This window comes from Paracoccidioides brasiliensis, assembly GCF_000150735.1.
Source record: "Paracoccidioides brasiliensis Pb18 unplaced genomic scaffold supercont2.13, whole genome shotgun sequence".
NCBI lineage: Eukaryota > Fungi > Ascomycota > Eurotiomycetes > Onygenales > Ajellomycetaceae > Paracoccidioides > Paracoccidioides brasiliensis.
Window position 1 is genome coordinate 535,687 of NW_011371370.1, and position 14,950 is coordinate 550,636.

The 14,950-nt window shown below is 46.7% G+C and overlaps 5 protein-coding genes across 5 annotated transcripts in view; 3 read left to right on the forward strand and 2 right to left on the reverse strand.

The window, feature by feature from the left end:
• PADG_12387 (uncharacterized protein) overlaps positions 1 to 1,027 on the forward strand; it is a gene marked incomplete at both ends in the record, with an annotated part of 2,127 nt that extends 1,100 nt beyond the window's left edge. Inside the window, 3 exons of the mRNA XM_010765102.1 lie at positions 73 to 302; positions 397 to 664; positions 773 to 1,027. Of these exons, the coding sequence (XP_010763404.1) occupies positions 73 to 302; positions 397 to 664; positions 773 to 1,027 (753 nt within the window). The remainder of the gene's footprint in view (positions 1 to 72; positions 303 to 396; positions 665 to 772) is intronic.
• A 1,296-nt stretch (positions 1,028 to 2,323) lies between these two features.
• Positions 2,324 to 3,324, forward strand: PADG_07984 (flavin-linked sulfhydryl oxidase; the record flags this gene model as incomplete). Its single annotated transcript, XM_010764963.1, has 3 exons — positions 2,324 to 2,532; positions 2,735 to 2,863; positions 2,949 to 3,324. The coding sequence occupies 3 exons, from the start codon at positions 2,324 to 2,326 to the stop codon at positions 3,322 to 3,324; spliced, it is 714 nt and encodes a 237-aa protein (XP_010763265.1).
• A 596-nt stretch (positions 3,325 to 3,920) lies between these two features.
• On the reverse strand, positions 3,921 to 5,340 carry PADG_07985 (uncharacterized protein; the record flags this gene model as incomplete). Its single annotated transcript, XM_010764964.1, has 3 exons — positions 3,921 to 4,857; positions 4,915 to 4,982; positions 5,107 to 5,340. 3 exons carry the CDS (start codon positions 5,338 to 5,340, stop codon positions 3,921 to 3,923), a joined length of 1,239 nt encoding a protein of 412 aa, XP_010763266.1.
• A 1,268-nt stretch (positions 5,341 to 6,608) lies between these two features.
• Positions 6,609 to 8,952, reverse strand: PADG_07986 (gamma-glutamyltransferase; the record flags this gene model as incomplete). The annotated part of the gene is made up of 5 exons (XM_010765056.1): positions 6,609 to 7,191; positions 7,310 to 7,470; positions 7,550 to 8,126; positions 8,208 to 8,476; positions 8,692 to 8,952. 5 exons carry the CDS (start codon positions 8,950 to 8,952, stop codon positions 6,609 to 6,611), a joined length of 1,851 nt encoding a protein of 616 aa, XP_010763358.1.
• A 2,307-nt stretch (positions 8,953 to 11,259) lies between these two features.
• PADG_07987 (uncharacterized protein) lies at positions 11,260 to 14,790 on the forward strand (the record flags this gene model as incomplete). Its single annotated transcript, XM_010764965.1, has 1 exon — positions 11,260 to 14,790. One exon carries the CDS (start codon positions 11,260 to 11,262, stop codon positions 14,788 to 14,790), a length of 3,531 nt encoding a protein of 1,176 aa, XP_010763267.1.
• Positions 14,791 to 14,950: the final 160 nt, after the last annotated feature.

Sequence of the window (14,950 nt, forward strand, 5' to 3'; positions counted from 1 at the left end):
GCTGTCACCCTTAATACTTTTCTTTTTATGACTGAGTCGTGTCACTCTATCCTTTTGGAACGGAAAACGAAGCGCCTTATCAAAGAAACTGGCAACTTAAACCTGAAATCCGTTCTTGACACGGGTAAAACCACCAAAGAACTCTTTCTTTTCTCTATTGTCAGGCCGACAAAAATGCTCTTTATGTCCCCGATTGTATTTCTGATATCGCTCTTCACTGCTGTGATTTACGGCTACATTTATCTTCTTTTCACCACCTTCACAAGCGTTTTCGAGAGACAATATCACTTTTCCAAAGGTATGTACATATTGTTGCGGTTTCAGTCAAGAGCTGTGATTTTTGAAAGAAAACTTCTCGTGTATTCACTTGAATAACCCCCTGTGCCTATTAGGAAGTACTGGACTCGCATTTCTCGGCATTGGTGTGGGATCAATGCTAGGTCTTGTTGTCATTGGAACAACGTCAGATCATATTCTCCAGATCCTAGCAAAGAAGAACAATGGCGAGCTGAAACCTGAATACCGAATCCCGCTAATGATTCCCGGGGGCATTTGCATTCCGGTTGGGCTATTCTGGTATGGGTGGACAGCGGAGAAAGGTATGCATTATATTGTACCCATCGTTGGCACCGGGTTTGTGGGTGTGGGGATGATTTTAATATTTGTAAGTATAGCCCTCCTAGGCTTGCCCACAGCCCATTTTTACTGTTCCTACGATATAAAAAACAATCGTCAAAGTTCTGTTCTAACCAAGCTGTCTACCACTTCGTAGATGACTGGATCAACCTACCTCGTCGACGCATTCACCAAGCACTCCGCCAGTGCCATGGCTGCTAACACCGTCCTCCGTTCTCTTGGCGGCGCTGTTCTCCCACTCTGTGGCTTGAAGATGTACCGCGTTCTGGGCCTTGGATGGGGCAATTCTTTGTTGGGATTCATTGCGCTTGCAATGGTGCCGATTCCCTGGTTTTTCTTCAAATACGGAGAAAGGGTGAGAACGAGCAAGAGATTCCGTGTTATCTTTTAGACACGATTGTCTAATTGGGATTACAAAATCTCTTTTTGTTTTTCTTTTCTGGATACCTTTCCCTGATTACCTTGTTCGATTCATAAATTGTGGTCTCTTACATCACTTTGCATATCCCGGAGTTGGATTTTTTTTTTTTTTTCTTGTTCTTTAGATTGATATGTATAGAGAGACTTTTGTTTATCCTTTATAGTTTCGTGTTGATTGGGAGGAAGATTGGATGTTGTTGTTGTTGAATAAAGCTTAAATTAAGCCGCCTCCCGTCCACGGAACCGATCAATGCAAGCAACCTATCTGAAAGTTTGACATCACATCGCGCGAAGGGTAGCTTGCGGCTAGCTTTGTGGATTATAAGACATTGTAGCCGCCAGTTTCTGCAAAACTATATTTACGTCAAACTACAAGCTGCATTTGCGCGGTTCTCCAAATCAACAAGCCATAGAGAACAGCCACCTGCACCAACCAGTAACCTGCGAGAAACTGTGATATTTTATTGCCAATCCACTCATCATTGAAATAAGCTAATTTTTATCATCCTTCTTTTTTACCATATATGATGAGTGTCCCGAAAATCTCCTCGTGTCCCCTTTGGCCTCATACAAAACAACCACTTTGAGAACTAACTAGTTAGTTACATTTCATTAGTCATATTCAAATATTCAACAACTAATCGTAGAAAGATTTATTGAGAGTTGCGCTGTATATGGCAGCGTCATATCAATACCTCAAGCAATAGGTTTTTTAGATTTCATTCAAGGTATTGCCAGAACAGACACATCTTCACAATCTTGAGATTCTCAGCTCTGGATAAATTTAACTAAATCTATGGTCTGTGGCCATGCTTGATGAAAGCAGCATTGAAAAAAAAAAAAAAAAGGGGGGGGGGGGGGGGGGGCAAACGGTGGCATTGAGATTAAATACTCCACACCCCACATCCATTCCCCAGCAGCTAAATGGCATTGTAGAGCCGAAGTGTCTTGGTTTCTTCGTTGCTTGGCCGGGGCGGAGAGGTGATTACTTAAGGATCCACCACGGAGCTAAACCCAAACAGGCAACGGGGTCAGACACATTTAAAAGTTCTCGAACTTGTTGTCGCAAGCGGGCTGCTCTACAGAACAGCTTGGGCGATAAATAGCAGGGGATTACCCCAAGACTGATTCTTTATCTGACGAACAATCTCCTCTTTGGCACGTTTCCTTTCCTCTGCCTTGGATGTGAGCCATTCCTTCGCGCCCCGTCCAGGTCGATTGGGTGGGTAGTCGCTCGGCCCCAACTCCTCCTCCACCACCCTAGAACATGGCCCGACCGACCTCGCGATTGTTTCTTGTTGTTGGCCTTGGCTTTTTCCTTATCCTCACGCTTACATTCCTGAGGCAAAGCGCCCCATTGTCTCCCGCCACCCGTGCCCCAGGCCATTTCGATAGAACAATCCCGAATGTAGAGATTACGGACAAGATGTTGCAGGGGCCGGTTGTGATGGAGAAGATGGGAAATGAGACTGCGAAGTGAGAAAAATTTGTGTTTCGCCCTATGGATGCTGCTTTTTGGTTGGGATTTGTGGCTGCTATTCAATGTTTAATCAATGAATGCCCTTCGATCCAACAGTCCTGCCGTTGCGCTGAGAGAGATGCGTAGCAGGGAGATAACTGGTGTTGAAAAATGGCGGTGTACACAGTACTATTAGCTAACACAAAACCGTATTCTTAGGGTGGAGCTGGGCCGTGCAGCCTGGAAAGTGTTTCATACCATGATGGCTCAATTTCCAGACAAGCCTTCAAGCGAACAGCAGGAAACGCTGCGATCATATATATATCTGTTTTCAAGATTGTATCCCTGGTATGCTCTTAGCGGCTCTTGCGCGCAAACACCAACGATGAATGGATGGGCATCTGCTAACTACTTCATTTGTTGTCGATAACAGCGGCGAATGCGCGTCTCATTTCCAAACCCATTTGGCGAAATTCCCACCGCAAGTGTCTTCGCGCTCCTCTGCTGCTGCCTGGGCATGTCATGTCCATAATGAAGTGAACAAAATGCTACACAAAGATATCTTCGACTGTAGCAAGATCGGGGATTTCTACGACTGTGGCTGTGCGCATGACGATGAGGACGATAACAAAGGGGGGAAGGACAGAGAAGGGAAACAAAAGGGGCTCAAAAACACTGCAGCTAGTGCTGGTGGCTCTGTTTCCGGCAAAGTGATGGAAAGCAGTTCGAAGAAGATACTGCCGCAGAACGAGAGGGAAAGTAGGATTAGTAGTTCTTTTACACCAGTAAAAATTAATATAGAACCGTAAGTGATGCCTCTGATTCCTCCATGCCCACGTTGTGGTTGTATAATCGCAACTTCGAAAGCCTTCCATTGGTGCTTGTTTTGCTAATGCTTATATATTTAGGCCAACAAACGGTTAATTACAAGATAAATTTTTGATGCTACCTACCGTACACGACCAACCAGGCTTTTATATCCAAGTCGAGATTATGATGAAAATATGCATGAGGCTTACCTGAAGCTACCTGGCATTGTGCTTTGACATTTTGTTGCAATCTCTGTGGCTTTGTTTCTGTTCAACATTCCTTTGTACAATAGTGAGAGCACCTCTCTTGAAATGACAGGCTAAAATCAAAAGCCCTATACACAAATGTGTTAACTATACAATGGTTATTGAATATATATATATATTTATAAATATATGCCACAATCTATCATTATACGAAAAGGATAGTGGATAATTCCATTCTTAATATTTGCCCAATTAGTGAATGGATTAACACAACACACTCATTGCAGGTCTGAGTAAAATGTAAACTTTAGGAGTTGCTGGCACATATTCATGTTGTATTCATTGTATATATATAAGCATTACCCAAAACTAAATCATCAAAGGGTATTTCACAAAGCCCCATCCAGAACAACTTGCTCTGCAGAGCCCTTATTGAGCAGGTCCAAGAATAGAGAGCCGCGATCTTCATCACACTCCGGAGGCTCCCAGCAAAAGTTTAGAGCTTCCAAAGATCGTTTCGCAAACACCGCTGCTCCCCTGGCCACAAGGAATTCGTAGTCAATGGAAGCAGGGCGAAGAGCGCCTTCGTCCTTTTCCAACGTCAACCTCAAATTATCTACATCGCCATTGTGGCTTGAAAACATGTCCTGTAGAGCCTCTTTGAGCGTCTCTTGGAATTCAGGATTTGACGCATGCTCGCCAACAAGTAACAGGGTCGACGGTAACTCCTCGCATTCCAAACCCACCTGCACAATGGTGTCACGAAGACGTTGCCAGTAGTCCCTTTGCATATCCTCGCCAGCGTCGACGGGAAAACTACCCCAGCCCAGATCAAAATGCACCTGTTTCGACGTCCAGTGGATGTAAAATGCATTGCTGGAATATGTATTTACTGCCGTGAATGACGCATCTGTGAAACTTAAAAAGAGCTTTTGGCTCCACGGCAGCGAATTCTCTTCGTTCAGGCAATCGTATACATCCGTGAAGTTGCGACAGATGCCGTAGCCCATTGCGGCGCCGGCGGCAGAAACCTCTGATACGTAATCCTGACCGTATGGGGAGTCGATGTGCGAAAGGCCCGCGTACTCAACTGCGTCATGGAAGTCTTCAAACGTCAGGCCCGGAAGCACTGGGAAGAATGCAAAAAGCACACGAGTACAAGAACCATCGCCAAGTTTGTCGTCGACTGCCAGACGGAGGGTTTTAAAAAGGGTTCCCAGGGTTTCAACGTCATGTGTAGCTGGGAGGCCCCGGCTTTTATTCAGCTTCCTTTGCACTCCTAGCCTCCAGCAGAGAAATTTCTCCCAGAGGCTTTTAGGCATGGAGCTGCTGAAGCATCAGATCTTTCAGAAAGTTTTTATAAGATAAGGCATTGAGACTGACCAGTCTGGTGAAGGAGGGCCCGCTGCAAGCTTTCCTATGAATGCTTGGTAATGTTCATCTCCATCTACCTACACATCATTATCAGCGTTTTGCAGCTAGTCTTTGCTCATTTCGTCTCGTCTTGCCCCATGAAACATGACCGTATATCTATCGAGAGACAGATAGATTCGCAGAAATCACTGGCCTGCCTACCTTCGCCAAATTCTCCGTTGAGCCATTGAAATACCGGATTGCAGCTGTCCCGTAAGAATCAGCAATATCGAATCCGATTCCAGGGGCCAAAATATCCTCCCGAGAAACACATTTTTCGCAAATGGGAAGTCCCTCAGGGTTTCGGTCTTCTCCTTGGGCCCACGTACATGAATCCGCATTGCCAACTATAGCCAATGCTAAGAGAAAGAAGGAAGACCCATATGATAATAACATTATTCTAGCATGCAGTTATTAGGCAGTTATTGAACGTATTGGTCTAACTTGGCCCTCTCGAAGTACAGACTTTCATCTGTTCGTTGGATCAGCATATATATAGAAAGAAGGCCAGAGGGGCTGCCTAATCTCAAACTGACGCCTAGGCACGCGAAAGTGTTCAACCCCGCTGGGTTTCAAGGGCATCTCCATGCCCATCGCCCAATTAAAAAATAGCTCAACTATGTGTGGCTAGTAAGGTAAGCCCATGCAATATGGGAGGACAGGGTGTAGAATCAACTATGATAAATGGTTACTAAGAATATATGGGAATGCTTGATAAGTAGAACGAGACCTATGATGAATATCATTTTTCTTTTGCGGACTTCCCACTTATTCAATATCGATTCCGTGGAGAAACCAATCAGAAGCAAGTTCAAACATCCATTCATTCATTATATGAAATGTGAAGTGCAGCAATTCCTGGATGGAGAAACTGACTATCGTGTATAGTTGACGCCGAACACTGTCGCTTTTAATATAAGTTGAGAGCACTAAGTCCCTCATCAGATAAACAGCGGGGCTCAACAGGTGAGCAATAGTGTTTCTACAATATATGAATATCCTGATCTGATTAAAATCAATATATTCTGTACTTTTCTAAGTTAAATTAACAAACTAAGAGGAAATCTAACTGATTCTCTTATATTCTCAGACGAAGAGAAGAGCTAAATATTTAACGTAGTTAGTAAACTAATCCACAAGCGAGTCGGCCATCAAATCTCAAGCAACCTCTATGATATAGGGCAGACATGAGCTTGCAATTATTGCTCTTACGTCAAGAAATAACTTTAATTCATGAGGCTGCTTACTTATATAAAATATCTCACTCTACTTGAACCGACTGACTTAATGGCAAAGCCTTCAAGGACAAATTTACATGTAAATGCCACTAAATTAACCCAGGCTGAATAGTAACTAATGTTACTAGTAGACTTGTTGAATGATGCTAAACCTAGATAAACAAGCAATATCTTCACAGTCAGCATTTTTGAAGAATATATAACTAGTTAACTTCCTGTCAACTATTTCCAATCTTCAACCCTTTAACATCTAGTATTTAACATCAAGTTTTTGGTGGCCGACTCGCTTGTGGATTACGTTATGTTGCTCTTATTAAACTGCGTATCCTATAAAATCATGTTTTTATTCTATGCGTAATACGCGAAATGGGTATTATGGTATAAAAAGGGAGAAATCTCGAGATATCAATACACCAGACCCGGAGCTCATACAACAATCCCCCCCGAATTCTTCTGTCTCGGTTCTCCAACAGCTTCAAAGGTACTATTTCCCAACACCTGGATGCACTGCACTGAACTGAACCCCGGCGCCACCGGCGTCACATTATGACCTCTCTCCGCCATAAATTCCACGGTGCTGTTATCAAACGCCCACTCAAACAACGTCAAATTCGGCACCAGCTGGTCATGCAGACGGGGTTCTTCGAGCGCCCTAGACGCATTCAATTTTCTATCAATGACATTGATCACACTCTGCACTGTGGCGGTGATGATGCGTGAGCCGCCCGCTGCACCTGTCACAAAGAATAGGCTACCGTCTGGATGCGTGACGATAATGGGGCACATGGAGGAGAGCATGCGTTTTCCTGGACGGATGAAGTTGGCCGGTGTGGGGATGTAGCCGAATTTGTTGCTGGTGTCTGGGATGGAGAAGTCGTTCATCTCATTGTTCATGACTATACCGGTTTCGGGGACCATGAGTTTGCTGCCGAATATTAAGTTGATAGTTGTGGTGAGGCTAACGGCGAGCCCTGTCCTGTCGGTTGAGACAAGATGGGAGGTGCCGGGCCTACGGGTATGTGTGTTAGCACTTCCCCCTTTGAAAGAAAAAATTATGATTTCCTCTGGCGTTGGTCCCTGTGGTTCGTCAAATACTCGGAGAGGAGAGGTTGGGGATGAAATCGTACGTTTCTAAAATTTGGTGTCCCGCTGGATCATATACGGACACATTCTGGGTGCTTTCATCGAAGATTTTGGCTCGAATCTGAGCAGCCGTGGAGACCCTAAGCATGTCCTCCTCGTATTCTGTGACGTTATCTACGAAGGACGGATCACCCAGGTTCGTCCGCTGAGATGGTAAGAGGGATGATCCCCGTCAGTACCCAAACCTGTCATTTTATTTTTAACAAAGGGCTGGGAATTCTCACTTGTCCGTAGGCAAAACGATACGCCTCAGTCATTCGATGTGTACTGAGATTTACAGTTCCTGGTGAAAAGAAGCGATCGTACTGATTCAGAATGTTCAAAATACTCAGCCCAACGGAACCTCCTGACGGAGCGCTCGCACCGGTAACTCTGTAGCCCCGATACATGATCTGTGAGACATTTCGAATCATCACCGTATAATTCTTCAAATCGCCCAGAGTCATAGTTCCATTCGAAGCCTGAAGGGCTTGAATCGTGGCCTCAGCAATGGGACCGGAATAAAAGGCATCGGGGCCATGATTAGCGATTTGTTCGAGAGTACGAGCATATCTTCTACGGGTGATGATGTCTCCCAGCCCCAGTCGTGTTCCATTTGGTGCAAAGTCAATGGCCCATGATGGATTTTTGGACAAGAAATCTTCATCCTTTGTCTCAGATTCCATCATACGGGCCAGATCCTCATTTACCCGCCACCCATCCCGCGCAGTGCGAATGGCAGGCTGCATGACCTTTGGCCACGGCAGGGAGCCATATTTCTTATGCAGATATTCCAACCCACGAACCTCACCTGGAACGCCGCTGCAGACGATATGAAAGAAAGGATTTGCAATTGGTTAGTATAAACTTAAGTTTTACTAAGTGAGAATGAAGATCATATACCTAGCCAACCCACCAGTTATGGATGCTTGTTCATTATCTTTATACATATCCTCAAATGCAGCGGCAGGTGCTGTCTCTCTGAAATCAACGAACTCATATCTATTTTCTGGCGTGCGAACAACAGCAAATCCACCACCCCCAATATTGGAATGATACATTGCTAGCAAAGCGATGATGCGATCAGCAAGGGAACATATCTGACCCAAAATGATGTAAGATGTTGATGGTGGCTCACCAGTTACCCCTATGCAGAAGACAGTTGCAACCATCTGGTCGTTTGAATTAGTCATGGTTGTTAGCATTTCAAAGAGCATAGAAAGCCAATTCGTTTCTTGATTGCTCTTGATTATGCATGTGGAGATACATAGCTGACGCTTTGAATTGATACAAAACAAACCATGCATAGTGATAATTTTGCAACAGCAATGAAAAAGGGCTCAATTACTCACCCAAAAAAGGGAAAAAATGATATGAAAAGACTCACAGCATCAACAGCATTTCCTCCCTCCTTCAACATCCCCACGCCCAGTCCGCTGCAATATCCGTTCTCAGATGCAACAGCACCCAAACCGCGACCAGGAGCGTCTTCATTGCCGGGAGTACCATCGGGACCAGTTTTCGCCTGTCCCTGACCAGAACTGACATTCCACGCTGCCCTGAATGTCGCAATGGACGAGAAACGATAGAACGCCGTCAGCAGCATCATGGCCGCGAAAGAGACAGTTGCAAGTAAACCGGTGAGCATCTTGGCCCAAGAAAGGGGGAGGAGAGAGAAACTCTCTCCTCACAACGGGGGGGGGGGGAACAGAGTGTATTAACTTGAATCTCCCGATGTCGGGATTTGCTCAGCCGAGCAGACTTCCGTTTCACAAGATTTTCTTCGTGAGTTTATTTATTTTGATTTTGGATGCGTCCCGACTGGTGTGGTACCAGATTGACCAACTTCCTACCTGGGGATAGAACTGCGCGGTGCAGTAGCCAGCCGCAGTTGGAGCAACCCAGGGCTCTCTCTTTGGGAGGTATAGTTAGACTCTCTGTAATACAACTGCTGCTGGGCAGGTTCTGGGCCTGATTATCGGGAAAGGGGAAAAGGGGGAGTAGGGGAAGGGGTTGACAGAGTTTGAGTTAAACTACAAGCAATAGAGTGCTATTTCGTAAACCCAGCTGACAGGACTGGGTTTTCGAGAGGCGTTGTTTGGTGTGGAAGGGTCCAGTCCAGCTGTGGTATAAGAAAGAAGATGCTGCTGCTGCTCACGATGGTGATGAAAAGACAAAGAGCCTGAACCAAAACCAACCAATTTGGAAGTATTTTTAAGAATTTGGGGCACAAAGAAAGGAACATCATTCCGAAATTCCCTATTCCTGGGGTTTTGGCTACGTTTTCTCTCATCCTCGAGTGAGCAAGTGGAGTTCTTCAGAAATCAAACTTATGCCCACTACATCCTTGTAACCAAAGCATAAAAAGGCTTGGAATGCAACTAACCAACAACCCGGGAGTCAACTTAAAATCAATCAGCCGCAGAGAACACGCGCCGAAACACACGAGGTTCCCCACAAATTGCTACGTTTCCGTAGTACGAACCGTATGAATAGTGGGACACTGCAGGCCTTAAACCGTGCCTAGGCACCTAGGAACTCTTTTACACAGTGATTCCCAACCTTGGAATTTAGCCGAAGCACATTTCCATCCATGCATATTATTTCAACTGGAAAAATGCTGTAACTAGTATTCGTAGACAAGTTAGTGTTAAAAAGTAACAAGGCGATGGAATCGATATCATGGAATACCAAACTTTATATTTATATAAGACCGTGATGTCAACCCTGCTTGCTACCAACCACAAACAACGGGCGACACAAAACCTGGAGAACAACTTGGTAACTACCTAACTGACGAGTTAACTTCTCAAAATGCAATGAATATCTTCTGCAATAAAAGTCATTTTGTTCTTGCTGCGAGCAACACGCATTTGTCCAGCCGGATACAGTTAGCCAATCGGGTAGTGGATTATGAGCGAGAAGTGGGAATCCACCGGCTCTTGGGCATTTTATAGGCGAATAAAATCGACTGGATGACACAGCTGATGCATAGATGGGTAGTTAAGAGCCGATGAGGGACTGTTATTGGGTAGTTAATAGTTCAGGTTGAGATGACTAGTTATTGACTGCAACGAGTAGAAACAGAATCCAGGGAAGTGGGGTGATTTTGGGATTGAAGGTGACTCCAAAGTCGGATGGAACCTCGGCCGGTTCGCCTCCCACTGTACCTACGATGAAGAATGACATCGAACCCAGAGAGAAGAGAGGTGTAAATACTATAGCCAAATATCATCAATCCATCCCCTGGGACGAAATGGTAGAAGAGCATGCTTGCAACCCGACAAGAGACTGCCATCATGGCATCTGTCGGCGCTGCCCAGCAGGCAGTAGGGAGAGAAATATCCCTCGTATTTCACATCTCACATCTCTACATCTCATTCCATCCTCATGAGGTAGTTGTGTTCAAAATGAAACTGAAAAAGAACAACTGAAGGTTCTGGATAATTCTTTTATGCTTTTTCTCCGCCCCGTAACTAACTCTGATATGATGACTCATCACACCCCATGAGCCCTAATTGGGTTTAGTGTCTCGAGTGCGGCTTCATAGGCAACTTCTTCCGCGCTTTATTTTTTGGTATCTTATTCTTGAACTTCAAACAAGATCTCTCTGCCCTCAACCTGAACTGTGTCTTAATACCTAGGAGTATATTTCCTAGGTTCTTACTCTTCATTTTTTAATATTTGCTTTATCAGGCTCGTTTTTCTTTTTGATCTCACTGTCTTTCACTGAGAGCTCCCTGAGGTGCGCCATTCATTCCCCGCAAACTAAAGATACATTTAAACCAATCAGACGGCACAGACCAGGCTGTGCTGCCATTTTTTTTTTTTTTTTTGAAAACCTTTTGTATTTGCTCAAATCCCCTTTGAGCATCACACGGGAAAATTGGAGAAAAGTGCCGACAGGGTCGAATTTCCCTGCCCCACGAATATCACAGTCAGCTTGTCATTAGTTATGACAACAAGAACAGAAATCTCACCGCTATCTTCAGCCGTGCAAACTACCCCGGATCAATCCCGTGGTGGTGATCAGAGATCAAATCCGCATAATACGTTCTTAGGACGCCCCTCACGCCGGGGCAGAGGAGGAAACCGTGGAGGAAGTGGGAATGTGAATACAGCTCGTGGTAGATCATTGTTTTATGGGAGAGAAAGAGGAAGAGGTGGGGGACTAAATCGTGGAGGACCTGGAACTGGGACAACTTCAACAAGAAGCAGGGGACGAGGTGATGCTGCAATTACTACGAGAACAGTGACCGGAACGGCGAGGTCCTTTGGTGGCCGATTAACGCGAGAGGAGCCAGAGGGAACTAATAATGTTAGAGGAGACGCCTTTCTTGATCGGGGAGACCAGGCCTCATTACAACACAATGCGCCGGAATTCGTACCCGGAGTCCAAGTTTATCCCCCTTCCTCCAGTCGCCCATTCAGAACCCTTACATCTGCGTCTTCAGCCGGTTTTCAAAAATCCGTTCCTACTCCTGCCCACACACGATCGGCTACAAAAACAAAATCTACCGCTCACGACATTGCCACTTGCACACATGAAGATATCGCCAACGGTTTGTACGAATGTCCCATCTGCACGAGCGAACTTGGTCGCAAATCGAAGGTGTGGTCATGTACGTTATGCTGGACGGTCTTCCATCTCACCTGTATCAAGAAATGGTCAAATAATGAGGGCTCGGTAATGTCGAGACCAAGACAGCAGCAAGGACATGAAGACGGGGAGGAGCATCCGCGACAGTGGCGGTGTCCTGGGTGTAATTTGCCTCACGACATTTTGCCACAGACATATACATGCTGGTGCGAGAAGGAGACGGATCCACGATCTCTACCTGGGTTGCCACCCCATTCGTGCGGACAGACTTGTTCCAAGGCGAGGAAAGGATGTCCACATCCCTGTGATTCTGTGTGTCATGCGGGTCCTTGCCCTCCTTGTATGGCTATGGGGCCAACACAGTTTTGTTTCTGCGGGCGCCATGAGTCGAGGAAGAAATGTGTTGATACGGATTACAAGAACGGGTGGAGTTGCCAGGAGCCGTGCGGGGAGTTATTGCCATGTCTTCAACACAAGTGCAGTCGACCGTGTCATGAAGGGCTTTGCGGAGCTTGCGAGGAGCTTGTCGATGCCAGATGTTATTGCGGAAAGTCGCAGACACGGATGGTATGCAGTAATCGCGAGGAGGAGAAAAAGAGTAGTCTCGCCCATGGTGAGAACGTATCTGGAGAAAAAGTGGAGGAATGGTTAGGCTGCTTTGATTGTGGAGAGATCTGTAATCGCCCGTTTGACTGTGGACTCCATACTTGCCAGAAGCGGTGCCATCCACAACACCCAAGCATTCCGCATTGTCCCAGTTCTCCTGATGTTGTAACGCGCTGTGGATGTGGGAAGACACCATTGTCACATATTCCTGGCTACAAACCTAGGAAATCTTGTCAAGATCCCATACCAAATTGCAAAGAACCATGTGGAAAACCCCTCCCATGTCAACACCATTGCCCCGTTCTCTGCCACACCGGCCCGTGCCCGCCATGTTTTTTAAGAGTGTCCATAAACTGTCGATGTGGGAAAAGTTCTTTCCAATCAATATGCCATCAAGGTATAATTGAACCACCTCACTGCTTCCGGATGTGTAAGGCCACGATGAACTGTGGTCGACACGCCTGCGGTGAGCGGTGCTGCCCCGGTGAGCGCAAGGCAATCGAACGGCAAGCCACGAAACGCAAGCTAAGGTCGATTTCTGTTGGTGTTCATACTCATGTCAACGACATCGAAGCGGAACATATATGTACCCGAGTTTGTGGCAGGATGCTTAAATGCTCCATACATACGTGCCAGGAACTGTGCCACAAGGGAAGCTGTGGTACATGTCCAGAGGCAATATTCGATGAAATATCCTGCAACTGCGGCAGATCAGTGCTTTACCCACCATTACCATGTGGCACTCGTCCTCCTCCCTGCCATTACGATTGCGCGAGACCAAAGTCATGCGGACATCCTCAGACGTCGCACAACTGTCATACAGATGACGAAAGCTGCCCCAAATGCCCGTTTTTAACAGAAAAAAGCTGCTTGTGTGGGAAGAAGTCATTGAAGAACCAACCTTGTTGGCTAACAGATCCCCGTTGTGGCCTTGTCTGCGGCAAGGAGATCAAGTGCGGCTCCCACACATGCAAGAAACCCTGCCATAGACCGGGGGAGTGCGAGGATGTCCTCGAGCCCTGTCGCCAGCCATGCGGTAAGATAAAAAAGCTTTGCTCCCACCCATGTACGGATGCATGTCACGCTCCATTCCCCTGCCAGGAGAAAACCCCATGCCAATCCCTAGTCACAACAACATGCCCCTGCGGTCGTTTAAAACAGGAGAAGCGCTGCAACGCTTCACGAGACAACAAAACCCGCATCCAACAACATCATCAATCGCCCGTGCCACTAAAATGCGACGACGAATGCGCCCGCCTCCAGCGCAACCGCTCCCTTGCCTCTGCCCTAAACATCTCTATAGACCCTCACACAACCACAACTAACGTCATAACCGCAACTGCTGATGGCCAATCCCCAACTTCAACGCCGGCCAACTTCCCCTACTCCTCCGAAACCCTAGACCTGTATCTCACCCTCTCCGCAACTTCAACTCTAACTACTCTGCAAAGCTACGAAACGATCCTCCACAGCCTCGCAACAAGCCAAACACAACGCACCGCCCGCTTCCCGCCAGCCCGCTCCCAAGTGCGCGCCTTCATCCACTCCCTAGCCACGGACTGGGGCTTCAAGTCCGAATCGTGTGACCCGGAGCCACATCGACACGTCGCCGTGTTCAAGAGCACGCATTGGATGCCGCCGCGTGGTTTTGGGGCTGAGGTTGATGGGGCCGTGGTGGGGATTGGGATTGGAGGGGTTAGTGTTGGTGAGTGCGCGAAGATGCGTGAGAGGGAGCGGGCGCGGGAAAGAGAGAGTAGGAGGATAGCTGCTGCGGCGGCGGAGAGGAACAAGATGGAGAGTCGGGCGGTGTACGCTGGTGGTGATGGGGATGGTTCTACCCATGTGGCGTCTGCGGGAGGTGATGGGTGGGCGCAGGTTGCGTCGCGGAAACGACCCGTGGTGGATACGGGATTGGCAGAATCTGAGTTTGGATTTGGAGACGTTGGCGGTACGAGTGCTGGTGGGGGGATGAGCGGGACGTTAGTTCTGAGGAGTGGAGTTGGGGTTGGAGGGAGGGGAAAGGCTGCTACCCCCAGCTCTGGTGTTGGTGGTGGTTGGAGGAAATTCCCTGCGGGTTTTGTGGAGGATGTTGTGGATGATTGGGAGGAGGCGGTTGAGAGGGAAGAGAGGGAGATGGAAAAAGGTGGTCAAGTTGCAGATGGTGACGGTGCGAGTGAAGGAAAAGATGAGAATGAGAATGAGACTGGAAATGCAAAGGGGATTCCAGACAAACATGTGATGTCAAATGAAGAGGGGAAGGCAATTCAGTCAGGAGAATGAGGCATATGCTTTTCAATCTCTAATCAACTTTTGAACAGTCTGTGTTCATCTTCTCTCTCTCATGCTTTGAGCAGATTCTCTGAAATTAGTTCAGATATCTTTTTGTTAGTTTGCTACGCCCCCTTTTTTTTTACTCCTTAATGTGCATGACGACCTACAG